General features: G+C 35.6%; 1 protein-coding gene across 26 annotated transcripts in view; it reads left to right on the top strand.

Annotated features, from left to right (window-relative positions):
* The window catches only part of Eif4g3 (eukaryotic translation initiation factor 4 gamma 3), a 318,850-nt gene that overhangs the window by 234,212 nt on the left and 64,959 nt on the right, over positions 1-19,679 (top strand). For all 26 annotated transcript variants that reach the window (XM_063235683.1, XM_063235682.1, XM_063235687.1 and 23 more), the window contains 4 exons: positions 2,010-2,259; positions 4,708-4,841; positions 7,660-7,779; positions 14,740-14,910. In XM_063235683.1, coding sequence (XP_063091753.1) covers positions 2,010-2,259; positions 4,708-4,841; positions 7,660-7,779; positions 14,740-14,910 — 675 coding nt within the window. The remainder of the gene's footprint in view (positions 1-2,009; positions 2,260-4,707; positions 4,842-7,659; positions 7,780-14,739; positions 14,911-19,679) is intronic.

Below are 19,679 nucleotides of genomic sequence, written 5' to 3'. Positions count from 1 at the left end.
TATTTCCTTTCAATTATTCCTTGTTACACTGTGCCTCAGACTCTTCAGTAATTCTATATTCTCTGAATTATAGTTTGTTATTTATATGACAAGATTGTTTATGCTCCTTTTTGCAGTGAGAAATTGAATTTCCAAGTAATATGCCTCCTTATGTTATTGCCAATTTTAGGTACAGAGAACTCAGTAAATTTTCCTAATTTTTTTCATATTTTATAGGCTCTGAAGAAGTCTGCATCATTATATAGTTTTCCTGCTCTTTAGTACTGTTTCCTTTTTTTTTTTTTTTTTTTTTGTCTTTTTCCTTTTTATCGGTACCGGGGATCGAACTCACAACTGCCTGCTTGCAAGGCAGGCACTTATGCCGCTGAGCTAAATCCCCAGCCCCCCGTTTACATATTTATATCTTGTTAAAGATCCTGCTATGTGAGGTTTAGAGTAGTGTAGTAAACATTGGACTTAGACTGAGCCAGAAGGATCGCTTGAGTTTCGGAGTTCCAAGGTAGCGTGAGCAATATAGAGACCCTGTCTCAGGGAACAGGGGAGAGGGAGTCTTTATAACCTATGCTTAAGCATATATATTTCAAAGTCATTATGAGTTTGCTTAGGCTGTAACAGAGTATGTAATTTTTAAAATTGAGGCTGGTGATTCATGATCCAATTTCAGCACACCTGTTTTATTTACAGTTTAGAGTATACCTACTTTCTGCTGTTTTTACAAAAAAATTATTTCCTGGAATTTATACAATTTCTTGAAATTGTATACCTTTCTTTGTATATTTTTCATACACTCTCTTTCCAAGACATTCTTTATATATTTGGTTGTGTTTCCCTGAACTTCTTACTTCCGTTATAGAATCAGGACCTTAAAAACCATCTATTGCTATTATTAACATTTCAAAATTTAGTGTTTTCCTCTGTGATCCGATGCATAATATTTTACCAGTATGTTAAGATAGTTCTCTTAAGTAATAAAGTAAGGTTTGTCACTACAATTTTTTAAAAAAAAATTTTCATAGAGCAGTTGGAATGAACTGTCTCCCAGGATATAGACACTTTTAAACAATGCTGAACTGAGCCAGCCCAAATTTTTGACTCCTGTAGCATGAAGGTATCAAGTGGAAGTACTCTTTCCTCTAAATACCTGCTCCAGAACTGTCTTCACAATGCTGTTCTTCGTGAAAAAGAAACTTAACTTTCAGAGAACTTTGTGTCAAGCATTTCTGATACCCCACGAGGCCCTTCAGAAGCCACTTGGGTTTGATATCTGACATGAAGATAGTAAAAACATTTTTAAAATAAATAAATAAAAAGATAGTAAAAAATAATCCAAAGAATAAATTTTTAATATTTCTTTTCTTGTTTGTACTTGATACTTTTGAACCCAGGCTTTTCCCTAGGAAGCTATGTTCTCAGTGGTTTTTATTTATGATTTTTTTCTTCCATATATGTATGTGTGTTTACACGTATTTACTGTATCGTCTCTTAATCTAAAAACTAATGTGCAAAGCAGATTTCAAACTAACAAGTATCGTCCCTGTCAAAGGAGATGTGACCAGCTTTATGGAACATAGTTACTTAAAGCTGTTCTCCAAACAGACGATTTCACAGCCAGGGGACTGCACAAAAATACACTCCGTAGTTTCTTTTTATATTTGTAGAGCTTTAGTGATGAGAGGAGGAGTGCTTGTTTTAGATTTCTGACGAGGATTCTTTCATGTCCGTCAAGTTCCAAGGATTAACAGTTCTTTCCATTCTAACTGTTGGTACATTTGGATTTCATTAGTCATATGTTAAAGCATTTTAGTAGCCGGTTCAATTGTTCGCCTTATCCTGGGTAGTGAAAGAAGTAAAGTGTTTTTAAAATCTACCATTTAGGACCACATACTGAACACAGACATTTTATCTTGAGTGACATGTTTTCCCATGATTTTGAGGGGGTAGTTACAGAGTTTTATGTATATTTACATTTGTGAGAAAAAATATAATTTCTGTGCTCACTTATACTTTAGTCAAAAGCTGAAGAAGAGGAGTTTTCAATTGTTAGAGTGCTTGACTCTAAACAAGATAAACTAAGCCAAGGGTTTCATCCTGAGGGAGAACCCTGTGACCTGAAAAAGATGAAAGCTGTGGAAGAGAACGGAGAAGAAGCTGAGCCTGTGCGTAACGGTGCTGAGAGCATTTCCGAGGGCGAAGGAGTAGATGTTAATTCAGGTTCCACCGATAGCTCTGGTGACGGGATTACATTCCCATTTAAACCAGGTATGTCTGTCCTTGCTGTTCTGTGTTCTCCTTTCCTTCCCCCCTTCACTCTGCTGCAACCTTAGAGAAAGTCTTCCTCCTCCCAGAGAGTTGCTGGGTCATCACAGCATAGTTTTTACAGAATAGATCAGCAAGCATAAATTAGTGACTGGCAAATCCAAACAGTTCTATGTTGGCAGAAATGATAGTTGATGTTGATGTTCCAGGATTTACACTGACATTGAAAGACCAGCTGATAGGAAATTTGTCAGTGCCAGGCTGTTGAAATTTAGAGAAAGAAATTTTATTTTATTCATGAGAGGGCTATTATGGATATGATTATGTTCATATTAGTTATTTCACAAGAGTCTCAAATTACTTGGCTGATACAAATTACTGATTAGAGCTGAACTCTGATATAAATCAGCCAGACAATCTGACTGGGTGATTAAATACCTGTAGTTTAAGAGGTGCCCTGGGAAATGTGTGGTAAACTCTGGAAGATCTCACGTCTTAAGACACCATCAAATGCATTAAATCTCTGGCCTATGCTAGGATAGTGCTGGCAGAACATTTGTCAGGCATGCATACACAGCCCTGTAAAAAAGAAAACAAAACCTTCTGTCCCAGTACACCATAAGCCATGGTTTGTGGTTAGTTTTCATATGGATGTGGGGGGGAAAGCTAATACCTTTGACAATTGGTGTAAGTAAAAAGTTTTTCTTCTGCCAGACCTAAAGTAATTGACGTAAAGGATAGGATTTGAGGGGGCAAATGCCAGCATTAAAAAATAATCGGGCTGGGTATTTAGCTCAGCAGCATAAGCACCTGCTTGCAAGCAGGCAGTCGTGAGTTCGATCCCCGGTACCGATAAAAAAAAAAAAAGACAAAAAAAAAATCTAGAGCAGTTTTTCAAATTGGTGGTTTTAATATATAAAATAGGCAAAAAAAACCCAAAGTTTTTGAAAAAATGAGACTACAGTAAGAGATTTCAGAGCATAACTGATAGAGTTTGCTGTCAGTTGCTAGGTTTGGAGGGTAGGTATTGTTTTTAAGAAACTTGTTTCAGTTTTGTTTGTGTTTAATGTTTGTCCTGGATCAGGAAGCCATTGTACTTTTTACTATGAGTTTACCATTTGAAATATTTGAAAACCACTGACTTACACATACCATCTTGATAAACTAATGCTTTCACTGCCAGGGCTTTTTAAAATTATAGAACTATGCTAACTCCTATTTCATGCAATTTTTCTGTAACACTTTTTTTTTAACTTTAGGATACATCATTTTGAAGTTCCTTTTCTAGGCTCATACCAGATTACTACCAAGCTATATTCAGATAATTGAGACACTGTTGTCATTTTTAGGACTATAATTAAGTTTTACAAGAGAAGAATACACATTTAGAGGCCTCAACTAAAACTGACTGATTAACTGGCTTTTACACCTGTTATGTAGTATCTAATACTGGTTGTTAGAAAAAAGCAGTCAAAAGTTGAGATTCCAAAAAAGCTGTTATTTTTCTATTAAAAGTAACATAGTACTAAGGATTTGGTTGGAAACATCCTCAATTTCTCATAGCCCATTACTAGGTCTATATCTCACACTACACAATTTGAACTACTATTATAGGGAGGATCCAGTGTGTTATCATGAAGTGACTGGAGGCCTGATTAAGAATTCTGTCAATTAAAAGAAAAAAATGATGACTTTTTGTTAGCCGATAAAATTTTATACATAAGTTCTCCAATTTTGGCAATAGCTGAAACAGTAGTATTAGTAGCAAGGTAACTGCTGTAGCAAAAAAATTTTTAAAAATTCACTAGCTGGGAATACTTTGAGAGTCAGGATATTTAGAAAAAGATTCTAAACTGTGTTCTAGTAGATTCAGCAAACCAAACCAACCAAAGTTGAAAATCCTTCAACTAGCTGCTTAAGGGGTTATGGGTTTGGCACCGTAGTAGACTATGTGCTAGACCTTGTGTCCAGCCAGACGTGATCACACAGGTTTGAAATTCCAGCACTTGGGAGGCTGAGGCAAACGATCACTGTGAATCTGAGTTCAACCTGGGCTACATAGGGAGACCCTGTCTCTAAAAACCAAAATAAGTAAATACATAAAAAATGTTTCCTTGTGAGCAAAATAGCCTTATTTTCCCTATAGCTGAGGGTTTTGTTAAATTCCTAAGATTTTTAAAGGTTTGATGGTTTATTTAATGAAGACTATTTACAGGTTAATTGGCCAAAGGTTGCTTAATATGAATATGCTTTTTGTATGAAGTAGTTTCTGCTTGCTTGAGATTATTTTAAAGGAGTCCAGAAAAGTGGAAGAAAGAACAATGGTACTTTCAAATCATTGCATGACATTTTCTGACTGTAGTGCAGTGTACCTTTTTATATTGTTTATGGGAAGATAAGTACATATTGGAATGTAGTTTATATAGTCATCTACCCATATTCTTCTTTTAGAGTCCTGGAAGCCTGCTCATACTGAAGGCAAGAAACAGTATGACAGAGATTTTCTCCTGGACATCCAGTATATGCCAGCCTGTGTCCAAAAACCAGAGGGCCTACCTCCCATCAGTGATGTGGTTCTTGATAAGGTAAGCTGCACACTCTGTGAAAGCTGTCCTTTGGATGGCAGCTGACTTTAACTATCGGCGAAATACATAAAGTATGTGCAGTTTTTAGCATCAAATGGCACTTGAATAAAAATATGTAATGCTTAACAATGAGATTTTCCTAAACACTCTTGGGTTTTTTGTTGTAGTCAGAGGTTGTGCACAGAACAATTAGAATCAGGAACATGGAGTTTATAATACTGTTTTTGATGGTCACCCAGCGTTAACACAAGAAACTGCAGGAAATCTATGCGCAACACCAAAGACATAGAATATTTAGTCAAGAGCCTAAGTCCCACAGCAGTGTCACACAGGAGTCCAGATGAAAACCCAGAGCTCATGACAGTGCCTCCCACAAGTCTAACTGGAGGTCCAGAGCCCACAAGAAGGACTCACAGTCTCTTTCACGGATCCCTGCTGGGAAGGCCCAAAGGTCAGTGGTGGAAGCCAGAAAGTCCATGCAAGCAGGTGAAGGAGCTTTGCTGGTGGGCTGAGGATTCTACGCTGGAGCCGAGAAGCCACACTCATAACAAAGACCAGGGATGTCCTGAAAGGCACCACAGGAATCCTCAGTGACATGGAGACCCCAAGCTCCTCCAACTATAAGCACAGTTGGGTACGTGCCACGAAGCCAGCATGACAAGTTCATCCTGGAGACCAAGTGGCACACATCTTCCCCTGCGGATTCAGGAAGCAATGCTCGATGTGAGGACCAAAGCTTCTCCAGGAGAATCTAACAGCTCAAACAGCAGCTCGTAGGAGAACCCACAATGTCTCAACACCTCAACACAATAGCTTCTCCTTCTCTATGTCTCTATGCTGGCATCTTTCCTCAGATGGAACATCTACGCTTAGCGCCCTGCTGATTTAATCCAGCTAGCATTAAGTTGACCACCAGTTCTTAATCCCTAATACTAGTGATACAGTAACAACTGTTTGTTGGAGGAAACATACTGTTTAAATGATGGGGAGTTCTTTCCCCATTGTTGGAAAATTTTATAATGGAATTATAGTAGCATTGAAGACAGAAGAGAGGTAGGGAGGTATTTGATAGGTCAAACTTAAGTGGGAATGAACATAGTTCAAATAATGTATAGTTTAATTTTTCCGAAGAGTTACTTCCAGTGGTTGAAGTTTCTAGCCCTGGGCATATAATACTAGATATCCTTCATTTGCATGTGTTCTGAATGATGCACACAGAACAATTAGTAAGGTCAGTGCACTAATTTTAAAATTTATTAAATTGAAAGGAGCAAGTAAGTAAATAAATTGCTTAACTAATTTCATGTAAACCAAAGATAAACTAATGCTGCTGACTAAGTTAAAACTTTGTTTTGGTACTAACCTTTAAACCCAGAACTTAAAGCATGCTAGGTCAGCTGTGGAGCCGCTGAAGTATTTTTCAAAATGAATATTTTTCTCATTAAAATGTTAGCTTAGGGGCCCTGGGATTTAGCTCAGTGGCATAAGCGCTTGCCTAGGAAGCATGAGGTTGTGAGTTCCATCCCCAGTACCAAAATAAATAAAATAAAATAAAATGTTACCTAAGCTGAGCAAGGTGGCACATTCTTGTAATCTCTTCACTCAGGAGCCTGAGGCAGGAGGATTGCTGTGAGTTTGAAGCCAGCAGGGGCTACATAGTGAGTTCAAAGCCAGCCTGGACTACCTAGCAAGACTGTCTCAAAAAACAAAACCAAAGCAAAACAAAAAAACAAATAAATAAACAATCAAATGAATGCATGCATGAATCCTTATTAACCTTACCATAAACAATGATAACTCTACCTGTTATGGCGATATTCTACAAGAACTTGCACTAATCTTATTTGTGTTATTTTACTTTCCCATAGCAACAGACCTTATTTCTCTTGTATCTCTGTGTTGTTCGAGGTATTTGTTTGTTAGGTATTTATTTATTTGTTAAATGATTGGTGGTAGGTATTATTTTGAGCATAGTTTAGTACCTCAGAGTACAAGTGTGATCACCACTGAATTAGATGATCCTCTTCGGAAATATCCCTACTTTCCTGTTATTTTTTAATTTTTATTTATTTATTTATTTTTGTCTTTTTGAGACAGGTTCTCACTGTGCAGTTCAGGCTGACCTTGAGCTCACTTTGTAGCTCAGGTTGATCTTGAACTCATAATGATCCTCCTGCCTCAGCCTCTCGAGTGCTGGGATTATAGGCATGAGCCACCACGCCTGGCTTTATTTTTTGATTTTTGACTATGGCTATTCATTAATTGATTTTTTTGCTCAACACCTTAGCTTTGTTGTTACATTATAAATGTAATTAAAATCATATCTCAAATTAACTGAGCAAAGTGAAATTTCATGAGACATCTCCTTTGAGACTTGCCTGCTCAGTATACATGCTTTTAGCATATAGCAATAAAACACAAATAGATGACGGCAGAATTTTTGTCATCAGGTACCCTAATATCTTGATGAATATCCTCTCTTAAAATCCCACAATGGATTGTAGTTCCAAAGATCTCAAAATCGTTTGCTTGTCTTATGCCATTCTATTGGTCTTCAGTAGCTAGTGAGACAATCTGCTGTTTACATGTAGCTTTCCCTTGAAAATTTCAAGCATAATCAGCTCCAGGGCACCAAAAACATCATTGTTCTTCTGTTAGTTATGAGGCTGGTTGAGGAGAATCTTTCATGTAACTAGGTTGGACTTGTACTGGTCCGGAACCCAGTGTTCACCATTTCCAGTGATTTTTTAGTTTTTGGTAATATACTGGCACCAGATGGTCAGGAATGTATTTTTAAGTTTTCTTTTGCTTTTTACAGATCAACCAGCCCAAACTGCCAGTGCGAACACTGGATCCTCGGATTTTACCTCGAGGGCCAGACTTTACTCCAGCCTTTGCAGATTTTGGGAGGCAAACACCTGGTGGAAGAGGTGTACCTGTAAGTGCACATTCCCTACAATTGCATTAGTTAGAAAAGTATCTGTCATAGAAGCCATGACATCTTTTTGTCAGATAGCAAGAGAATGATCTTTATTCAATGATTATATAATTGAGAAGTAGGAGGCAAAAATTTTATCCCTTCCATATTAAGGCAAATAAAGGATACACTTGAATCCTTTTTACTTGACCAAAGTTGGTCTGCATTAATTTGTTCTTGATTTGTTTTCATCCATTTTCATTTGAAGTGACCTAAAAATAGGTTTAAAAATAGAGCCAACCTTTGTAAAATTCCTGTTTTGTTTTGAGATGGCCTGCTGTACTGGAGATGTCTTGTGACATTCAGTTAATGGTCATCTGTTTTGTCTTTGTTTTCGCAGATTTACAAAATGCAGAGCAGGCATGGATTGCCAATTGTGGAACAGAGTAAAGCCCCAAGTTGCACTCCACTGGCAATGTCGCATCCACCCCTGAAGAGCCTGCCTCTAGGGCTGAATCTTTTTTTTTTTTTTTTTTTTTTTTTGTCTTTTTATCGGTACCGGGGAACGAACTCACGATTGCCTACTTGCAAGGCAGGTGCTTATGCCATTGAGCTAAATCCCCAGCCCCCGAATCATTGTTTTCAAACAATAGTTTATGGTGTTATCTTTCATTTTGCTCTTTTTACATAGATTGTAAGTCAAAATGTAAATACATGACGTCTGTAAAAGAGTGGTATCCCTGAAACGGCAAATGGCCCCTATCTCAGTGGCAGGCTCTTCTGGGGTGGAAGTGGTGTCAGCAATGGAGTTGTGCAGGGACAGTGCACTGTGCAGGATTCGGCAAGCTCTGCCGCCTCCATTTGTTTTTAGACTTGCACAAAGCACAAGGAAAGTTGCCAGTGATGTGTATACATCTTTTCCCCTGAATTAGAATGGCACAGAGAGCATTTATTCTAAAATCTGGAGGAGCATGGGGTTTGCTGTTTATTTGTAGGACACCATATTAAGAGTACTTTATATTTCTGAAAATATTTTCATATATAAGGTGATTTCATTTCCCCATCATTTTTTTATTTCTCAAATGACAGCTTTTGAAACCTGCTTTGCAATAAGACTACATTGTCTAAAAACAAATCTTACTTTGTAAATATTTAAATTATTTGATTATTGGCCTGCATCTGAACACGTATGAAAGCTATTTGAATGCTTTCAACATTTTGGAGGTTCCATAAAACCTACAGGAAACCTCCTTAATTGGAAACTTACTCTTATTGGACATCATCTTTAGATCTTTGCGTGTATGATACTTTGCTTACATGTGGTTCTACAGTTTAACCTTTATCTATTTTTTCTAATTGTGAAAATTTTTCAAAAGCTTTAGTTGTCTTACCAAAAAGTCTTAGAAAGCAGCTTTCTAGTAACCATTTGTACCTTTTTTCTAGCATTATTTCTCTTTTTGATGATTTAAATATATATATTTGTATTACCCTTTATTTTGGTTTGAGTAATAATTTTCTTTTGCCAGCATGTGAAATGTGAAATAATGTTGATGCCATTTTGATTATCTGAATAATAGCATCTGTGATTATTATTATATTGCTAAATTTCATTCATCGATGAGTCACAAAAGGCATGAATTGCCGTGTCTTCTGTTCCATTGTTTTCCTGTTATAGCAAAACACAATGTTGTGAGTTGATAATAATCTATATCTCTTTTGGAATACGGAAAATAAAAGATGAATTTAGCAAGTAAAATCTAACTATGTTTAACCATTCATGTAATGCCCTGCATACGTCAGATAAATGAGTATTCTGTTATAGTCAAAGTCATACAACTAGAAATGATACATTTTGTAAAATTTGTGATAAAAAGATTAGCAATAATTATTTAATTTTGTTTGTTAAGAAACTTATGACAAAATATATATATATATATGGGCTGGGGATTTAGCTCAGCGGCATAAGCACCTGCCCTGCAAGCAGGCGGTCATGAGTTCAATCCCTGGTACCGATTAAAAAAGAAAAAAAAAACTTTATCATGTCAAAAGCTAGTAGTGAAGTAAAATTGTGATGTCAGAGTAATGTTGATGATGTAATCCTTAAGCAAGTAGTTTTTTTTTTTTTTTTTTTTATCTGTACCAGGGATCGAACTCACGACTGCCTGCTTTCAAGGCAGGCGTTTATGCCACTGAGCTAAACCCCCAGCCCCAAGCAAGTAGTTATGATACCAGTATTTCCCCTAGCTAACAGACATTTTCCACTTAATTAGCTCAATTTATACCTTAGTGTATTGACATAAATTCAGATGGCTCTGTCATAAGGCATAAATATATAATATAAAAAAGATACCATAAATATATAATATAAAAAAGATACTACAATTGTCTTGGGTACTTTTTCATTGCTGAAAGAAAATAGGTGGCACCCATAAGTTAATGAAGAAAAGTTTATTTTAGCTCACAGGTTGTAGAGGTTCAGTCCATAGTCACCAGGCTCCAAAGCAGGATAGCATGACCCAGGGGCACAGCAGAAGGAAAACAGTCCATGGCATGGCAGGCTGGAAGCAGCAGCCTTTCTTCTGCCTTCTTTTTATTCCATGCATGCTGCAACCCTGTTGGTTGATACCACAAACACCTAGGGTGGGTCTTCCTTCTTCAATAAATCCTAATATCCACACTCCTATCTGTGCCGAACCAATCGGAGTACTCCAGTATTACACACCCAAGATATAGTCACCTCCCAAAAGCCCCACTTATGAGTGCGCAAGGCTTTGGGGGCCACAATTAAATATAAGCCATAACACTAACTCTTCATAGTTTGTAGTTCTATACCTGTAATTACTTCTATGCATTATCCAGGCTGTCTTAAAATTAATTACTATAAGGGGGCTGGGGATTTAGCTCAGCGGCGTAAGCGCCTGCCTTGCAAGCAGGCAGTCGTGAGTTCAATCCCCGGTACTGATAAAAAGACAAAAGACAAAAAAAAAAAAATTAATTACTATACAATCATATGAAAATCTACTAAATAGATTGTATAGTAAGGCTTAAGTAGCCATAAATTGCAGTTAAAATTTTTCAAAATATTATGTTCAGATGTGTATACATTTTTCAAACATTTGTTGGATAAAAAAGTACATATCTGTTGAAAACGCTGAGAAGGATCATCTTTAGATTTCTGGGATTTTTATTGATAGTTCAAATGATATTTAGTCTACTTGTAAACATGTCAGAATGTGCTCCAAAATAAATGCTTAGAGGAGCTATGTATCTAGAAATAGAAATTTACCATTCTGTGTGTGTGTGTGTGTGTTGTGTTTGAGTGGAAGGACGGTACTAGGGATTAAATTTAGTGACATTCTGCCATTATAAATCCTAGGAACAGAGATGTTCCTGAGTTGATGATAGTCTCATTCCTTGTCTCTTTAAACTATTGTCTATCTTCTTTAAAGATAGACAATAGGTAATGTGAGGGCGGGGGATTTAGCTCTGCGGCAGAAGTGCCTGCCTTTCAAGCACGCAGTCATGAGCTCAATCCCCGCTACCAAAAAAAAAAAAAAAAAAGATTGCTAAAGTGAAACCGGCATCATGATACATGCCTGTAATCCCAACTCTTTGGAGGCTGAGGCAAGAGGATCACTGTGAGTTCAGAGTCAGCCTGGACTACAAAAGTGAGTTCAAAGCCAGCCTTAACTGCAGAGCAAGACCTTGTCTCAAAAAAAGGGGTAACAAAAAGTTGCTATGACAGCTGAGTATGACGGTACATGCCTGTCATGGCAGCTACTTTCTCACAGGAGGACCACAGTTTGAAGCCACCCAGGGCAATCTAGTGAGACACTGTCTAAAAATAAAAAGTGCTGAGGATATAGCTCAGTGACAAAATTTTTGCCTAGCGTGCACGGGGCCCTGGCTTTAAAGTCCAGTGTTCTGTTTTCTTTCCCAGATAAACAGAGAGATTTGCAAGTTGAGTCTGTGAATGAGATGGGAACATTGCATATTAAATTCCAAAACAGAAATGGGTATAGTTTTTCATTTAATGTATTTAAAAGATTGAAAGTGAGTAAGAAAAGAATTTAAACTTAGGCTCACTTGGAAAAGATCTGTGCTTTATTAGTCAACACCAAAGATTAAAAATTTATTTTAATTCTGATACAGGTAGTCTCTGAGTACAGTGTACTGACACGTCCTCCTCACTATCACTCAGCTTTGTCCTTTAGCAAAGAGATGAGACTTCATTTGTTTTTCTGCATACCATAAGTCTTAGCACAGGTTCTTGGGGATTTTTTTGTTTAGTATTAAATCATATAGTGCTTTTGGACACTGCTATATATTTCGTGATTTTTTTTTACATGAAAAAAGACATGAAATGTTAAAATTGGCACATCATATTTAATTTTAAATGTTCCTTTCGCTGCTTTGCAATTTATGGTTAGATCTTGCATGGTTTTGTGGAATTGCTGGTTTGGGGTGCACGTGTGTGTGTGTGTGTGTGTGTGTGTGTGTGTGTGTGTGTGTGTTTAATTGTAAATATTATTGTTCGGTATGGTGATACATGCTTTATCCTGGCACTGACAGGCAGGAGGATTGTAACTTTGAGGCCCACCTGATCAATTTATGAATGCCTGTCTCTTTTCTCTACTGTATCAGAGTCCTTCCAGGTGTTGATATTCTAGACAATGACTTCATTCCAGCTGTGTAGAGATTAATTAATTAAGCATTTTAAGGGTTTAAAAGCATAGCAAGGGCCAGATTCAGCTCAGTGGCATAAGCATCTGCCTGGCAAGCATGAGGTCATGAGTTCAATCCCTTGTCCCGTCCCCTCCCCCCCAAAATATCAAATCTATTAAGGACACAAAATACTTAGGTAAATATTTGAGAACAGAATTTACCTTTTATATGCCAAGTAATACAAAGAGAATTCTTAAATTTGTCCCAGGAATTTTTATGTGGGTAATAATTTCAGCTATTTTATCTTAAACTAACGGTTTATAAGTTACCTTCTTGTTTTTCTTTGAACTTTGTTATTAAGCATTTTATTTATTTTTTTGAACTTCGTTATTAAATGTTCTGTTAACTTTTTAACTTTGTTATTAAGCATTTTATTTTTGTCATTTTCATGTGGTGCTTATTTGACATCACACATACTTATATGGGATCAGGTGAAAAGATACCTCCAAGACATTCATTGTTGTTTGCAGATTTTGGAAATAAACCTTTTATGACTTTATCTCCAGATATGCATATTATAATAGTCACATGATTTTCATGTAATTACTTTCATTATATCTAGATGCATACATTTTTGACAAACATGTGCAAGTATATGGGTTAAATGCCTTATAATTGCTTGCTTTAGCTGTATGCAAGCATTGAAAAATAAATTCACTCACACAAGACATCAATCAACTGTCACTTAGATTATAAATCTAAACATTACTTGGATTGCTATATTTTCTTAGTGGAATTATTTGGTCTGAGCTGCCATATCAAAGATTCAGTTATAAATAAATAATTTTAAGGTAATCCTATCTACTTTAGCAACACTTTCTTGTTGGCAGTTTTTCAATCTTTAAGTGTCTTTCAGTTATACTATGTTTGATTCTCCTGGTTTTTTTTTAATTTTACCAAAAAGTTTGAGATCACATCAGTACTGTATCCTTAACTGAATACATTTAACAAGATTAATATGAATTTCCCAGAAATTCCAAATTTTAGCCCTGATGCATTCTTAACATTGTTTAAGTAACTAATTCTGAGAATGACTGGTATGTAAAGGCTTCTAATGTATCAGCTCAGATACTCCAACTGTGTTTTCCTAGAAGTATCTTTATGAAAGCATGACTTTTTTTTTTTAATTTTATTTAAGGAGAAAAAAGAAAAAAAAACAGAAAAAGGGTACAAGTTATACAGAATTTCAGAAAAAGTAAACAGTAGGAAATCACTAGTTAATTACATATTGTCATCTTGGAAATAGTTGTTGAAGTTACAAAATTAAAGCATATAGAGGGGACTTTCAAACAGTCAGACTGCAAACAGTTTTGTTCAATGAAAGCATGACTTTTAAGTCTGTGCTCTTCTTCTCTGAAGCTTAGTGGAAATTCTAAAGGGCAGTGTTGGGTTATTAGGTGAGTTGTGGTTTTGGTCTGTCTTGTGAAGATTTTTGTTTCCCAATGGCAGTATTTGCTCGGCATTTAAAGAATGGTGTGTCCTAAAAGATAAAAGTTATTAACACACAACAGATACAGAAGTAGCAGGGATTACTATCTACTCAGTGGTCAATATTGAGAAATGATTTTCAGGCATTTAAGATAACAACTGCTGTGGTTAGTTTGATATGCAAAAATGTACTTCTGCTTACATTATCTTTGATAGTAACAATACTTAATTTGATGATCATTGTGACATCCTAACATATATTGTTACTAACAAGAGTGTAGTGAAAATCTAGAAAGCTCAGAGAGTTTAGAAAGAAAAAAGTTTCAGGGAGTCATTTAGTTTGACTGTTAAACTCTCCAGTATGACCTGCAGTAAGGATACGTGTTTGTGATATGGGAAATTTTAGCAACAAAGTTGTGTTTGCATTTTACCCTTGAAGTGTAAAAAATCAGCTTTTATAGGAGATTTGTTACTAATTATTACTACCTGTGAATGTTTGTAATTTTGACAGTGGCCAGTCTGCGCAAAGTTACACATCTATTAGAATTTAGAGCTTTAGTTAGGACTAATCTTTTTTGTTAGGAACAACAGCTTTATTCAGTGTCATTATTCATCATTTTGTCTCTCAAAATTGTATTGGTGATATTCTGAAGTTATTTTTCTTCCCTCTCTACACATGAAAAGAAAAAGATCACATCTAATTTGCATTCCTGCTATCTAGTATTTTCATCTTGAAGTATCTGGTGTGAACATCAGGCTTGACTAGAACACCACAGGGAACACAGTTCAAAATGTGAAGTACTCTAAATAGATGTAATATTCTTCTAGTTGTTGAATGTTGGACCACGGAGGTCTCAGCCTGGCCAGAGAAGGGAACCCAGAAAGATCATCACAGTTCCTGTAAAAGAAGACGTGCATTTGAAAAAAGCAGAGAATGCCTGGAAGCCCAGCCAGAAACGAGATAGCCTAGCTGAGGATCCCGAAAATATAAAAACCCAGGTAAGAATAAGAGTGCATCTTAACATTATTTTGGAATTATGATGATATTTTAATTTGTTTTAACTTGTCTTGCCTTGTCAGTATATGGAGAAATACCAACCAGTTAAAGGCTATGTATTTTTTTTCTGTTGAAAGCATTCTTCTCAAAGCCATTGTGGATTCCAGCGAACCCACTACTTTCTCTTGAAATTACTGTTTGTGTGCTTTTTATAAAAAGTCACCAAGTCTAGTCGGCTTATACATGATAGACTTCTGTCATTAAGATTAAAATGAGTATTTGCTGTTTTAAAAAATGATTTCTGTGACTGGGAATATAGCTCAGTGGCATAAGCACCTGCCTGGCAAACACAAGGTCCTAAGTTCGATACCTGATACCAAAAAGTTTTTTAAAAATCTTTGAAAAATGATTTTTATATTCTCAATAATGCCTCTTTCCTATGCTAATTTATAAAACATTGCTTTCATCTTCCTTGTCAGCCCTTCCTTTTAAAATAGTTTTTATTAGTACACGTTTCCAGTACATCATGTTTACATTTATGTGAAATTGGTGCCTGTATATAACACATCATATTTCCTTTCTTATCTGCTTTCCCTCACCCCCTCCATCTGTTAATCCTTTTGCCATTTGAGAATGATCTATCTCCTAACTTCCTATTATCTATCTTTTATTTTGCTCTTTATTTATAATTTGTTTTCTCATGAGAAACCATGAAATATTTAAGGTTACGTGACTGATTTATAAATTTAACATGGTTTTAAGATGTATCCATTTTCCTACAAGTAATTCAGGTTTGTCTTTATGGTAGAGTATACGGTACTCCATTGTGTATAAATACCACATTTTCTTTATCTGTTCATCTGTTGATGAACAGCTAAGCTTCAGGCATTCCTTTCTAATAAGCTATAATTTAGAAACCCATCTTGTTTTGAATCTTTTGGAATTAAATTGAACTTTTTGTATCTTTTTTGTATATGTCTGTTCTCAGAATTCCTTTTGGATGAATTTCTTTTTAAATTCACACAAAACTAACTTTTGTGTAGTAGATTATATAAAACATTTATTCATAGTTTTCTGTACGTGTCAGTAATGCCAATTTTAATCCCTGGGTTACCTCTTCTTATCTCCTTTGGATTTTCTTTTCCTAGATGGCCAAAGTATATTCTCCATATGTGCAACTATACTAGACGCCAGGCATCATAGATGATATACTGACTTTTAGTTTCTTATTGTTTATCTTTTCTCTGACCCTGAACACGTCACTTTAACAGCTAAAAATTTCAACTCAGAAGTCAGGGTCCTTGCTCTGTTAAACAGATTCTTAACCTAAACTACAAAATGATGATACAAATACTAACCATGTCACCGAGCCAGTGTGACAAGTAAATGAATGCAGAACATTTGGCATGTTTCCTAGATCCTAATTATGTTGATGTTCCCTTGGGCATCTCTTTGATTCAGCACCAACACAGACCTTCATCCGTAGTAGATATTCAGCAAGTATTTGTCAAATTACTAAACTAACCAACAATGTTGTTCTTAAAAAGTTAAGTAAAAATGATCTAATTGATCAGAAAACCATGCTTTCAAACCTTAATTGGCTGTTTGCCATTGTTCATTTCTCCAGAAGTTGCTCAAATACTTGGTACAAAGTTGCTAAATATATCTTCCTACTTTAACTGAAATCAACTCCATAATTCATTTGTCTCATCTCAACATATCTCAACCTTTAAAGTAATTGCCTTCCATATCTCTTTATTCAGTCTCCCTGAGAAATGTTTAACAAGTATGGTGGCCTAAATGTCTTACATAGTTTAAAATTTCTACCAGACCTTCAGCATTGAAATGTCCTGTTTTAGTATGTAAAGCACTTATTTTACTGAGACCAGATCTCATTAAATCACCCAGGCTTGGCTCACACTTCATGTCCTCTTGTTTCAGCTTCTCACAGAACTGGAATTATAAGTACCTACCACCATGCCCAGCTATAATACCTGATTTTATTAGATAAATTCTTTTTATACCCATGAAGAAGAAATACATGTTAGTCTTTTTTCCCATATACAAAAGCTTCAAAGAATAAGTTACTTGGTTACTTAGTGCATTTCTTGTGTCATGATTATTGAGTAGTCTAGTTTTTGTGACTTGCACTCTGACTCTTATTTACTATGTTACAGATATTATTAATTCTTATAAGAAAAATATAATTAGGTAGACATGAGATGTCATTAATCTGCTAAGTTTTCTTTTGTGGATAGATACAGCAACTCCAAGAGAAAATTTAATCTTCTTTTTCAGATCTAATGCGAACCCTTTTTTTTACGGGGGAGGGAGTCATTTTCTTCTAAATAGTATCTTACTCCGCTTCTCCTTTTTGGTGTTTTCATTCTCCTCTACACAGTTATACCTCATGTTGCCTATTGCTTGCTTTTCTTTTACTTTCCTTTTTCATCAAAACAATAGATTTATTTTTGCCTATACTGCTAGAAAACTTTTGTATTCTGATTTTATTCCAACCACTACATTAAAGCATTATGAATGCCTTTCAATGATACTGTTCTTCTTATACCATAAAATACCATCTGTTTAAAGCATTCCTAGAAAAGCATTGCCTGAAGATGTGTCTGAACTCCACCACTGCACTGGTATTATAGATCCAGGGGGGGTGGTCCTTACTTTATCTCTCTCTTTTCCTTGTGGTACAAGATTCACACCTCCTCCCCCACCTTACCTCCCTGAAGCACTAATTTCTAACTTTTAAAGGTAGCATTCAAGATGTCACTTTGCCCCACAGCTAGCGAATACTGCTAGTCTGATGGTTCCTGGTGGTTCTTTCCATTCTCCAAATAAGAATTCCTTAACAACAGTCTCACCTTAACACGTTTTCCTTTTTCTTTTCAGTTAACCAACCAGTCTTTTCTGTCTACCATAATTTGTCCCAACTTTCATTTTCCTGATTAAGTGCCTGTGACCTCTAACATCATATCTAAACTACTCTCTTTATTGGTCCCTATTCAATCCTAATATTTTCTTTGTCTTTAAAATATCTTTTCAGCTAGATTTTGATTGTGAGAAAGGCGTTAATTCTTCCTTATGTTTCATCTGTACCTAGTAGAGAATTTAATGGACATCAAGTAGATACTATTGTAATAAAAGATTATATTTTCCTAGGCATACATTATCTTCTAAAAGTAGGGCTAATTGAAGATTTTTGTATAAAGGAGAATTTTAACATTTTTAACCTTACTTATATTACCTAAGTTAATACAAGCTGTTTAAAGAGGTACAACAGCTTCTCCTCCTGTCCCTAATAGACTTTTTATTAATTTCTTTCTTTATAAGAAGCAATCCTGGCTAACTGCTAAAAAAAAAAAAAGAAAAAGAAAAAAAGAAACCCTTGACAATATTATTTTGTAATTGACTTATCTCCTAAATAGAAAAGGTTGTTGACATTTACACATACTCTAAATATTCTTGCATACATGTAAGTTTTTGAAGCAGTCAAAACATTTTACAAGCTTGTTTAGATATTATGTCTTGCTTCTTTTACAGCTTTTTTAAAAAAACTGAGACATTACAGTAAAAGTTCCTTTTTGTGTACCTTTCTGTAATTGTTGACAGATATGATAGTCATTTAACTATTACCACAGTCAAGATATATTATGTTTCCATTAAATCCCAAACGTCATCACTTTATGTTACTTTATGTATTCTGTTCCGTCATGCTCACCTCTGGTGATCAGTGATTTGTTTTCTGTCCTTAATCTGTTGTTTTTTCCAGAAAATGATGTAAATTGAATCATTTTAATCATAGTTTCTTCCAAGATATACATTTTAGATTCATTCATATTATCTTATTGCCTAAGAATGTTCATTCTTCATCTATTCATAGAATAAACATTTGCAAAATTTTGGCACTTGTAATAAAGTTTGACATACAGATTTTGTATGAAATAAATTTTCTTCCCTTTAGGTAAGTTCTCAGCCATAATATTTATTGATGGGCCTTTTGTTAAACTTTATGTTTGACCTTATTGGAATACACAAAGTCAGATGTTTTCTGAAGCAGTTGTACCGTTTTGCATTACCACAGCAGTGCGTGGGAGTTTCACTATGCCTAACCATCCTCACCATTTGTTCTTTTTCTGCTTTTAAGTTTTTGCTATTGTCATGAATATGTGGTGGCATCCCATTGTAGCTTTAATTTGTGTGACATTCCTAAACAAATTTATGTTTAATTCTGTGAGCCAGTTTCAATTGAGGGGTGTGTGTGTGTGTGTGTGTGTGTGTGTGTTTTGCTTTGTTTTTTGTGGTGCAAAGGCTCTCCCCAGGGTCTTTTTTTTTTTTTATTTCAAAAGACAGCATCTCACTATGGAATTTAGGCTGGCCTCAAATTGGCAGTGATGCTGCCTCCACGTCCTGATTGCTGGGATGACTGGCGTGCTCTAACAGGCCCAGCAGACCTGAGTCTCACAGATGCTAACCAAGCACTTTACTGATCAGCTACATTCCCCACTCTTAAGTTTTATAAAAGGTGCAAGATGGGGATTAAGGTTCCCCTCTGTAAAAATCAATGTTCAGTTCTTCCAGCACAATTTGTTTAAAAAACTGTGTTTTGTCCATTGAATTTTCACCATAGTTTTTGTTAAAAATCAACTCATGTCTCTGTGAGTCTGTTTCTAGATTCTTCATTCTGTTCCATTTGAGGTTTGTGTCTGTCCATTGGCCAGTATCACATTTTTTATTTAGTAACCACATATGTTTCATGTTA

The sequence above is a fragment of the Cavia porcellus genome, unplaced genomic scaffold (assembly GCF_034190915.1).
Source record: "Cavia porcellus strain 051 isolate PalLab524CR breed Dunkin Hartley unplaced genomic scaffold, mCavPor4.1 scaffold_25, whole genome shotgun sequence".
Taxonomy (NCBI): Eukaryota; Metazoa; Chordata; class Mammalia; order Rodentia; family Caviidae; genus Cavia; species Cavia porcellus.
This window is presented reverse-complemented; position numbering and strand designations above follow the sequence as displayed.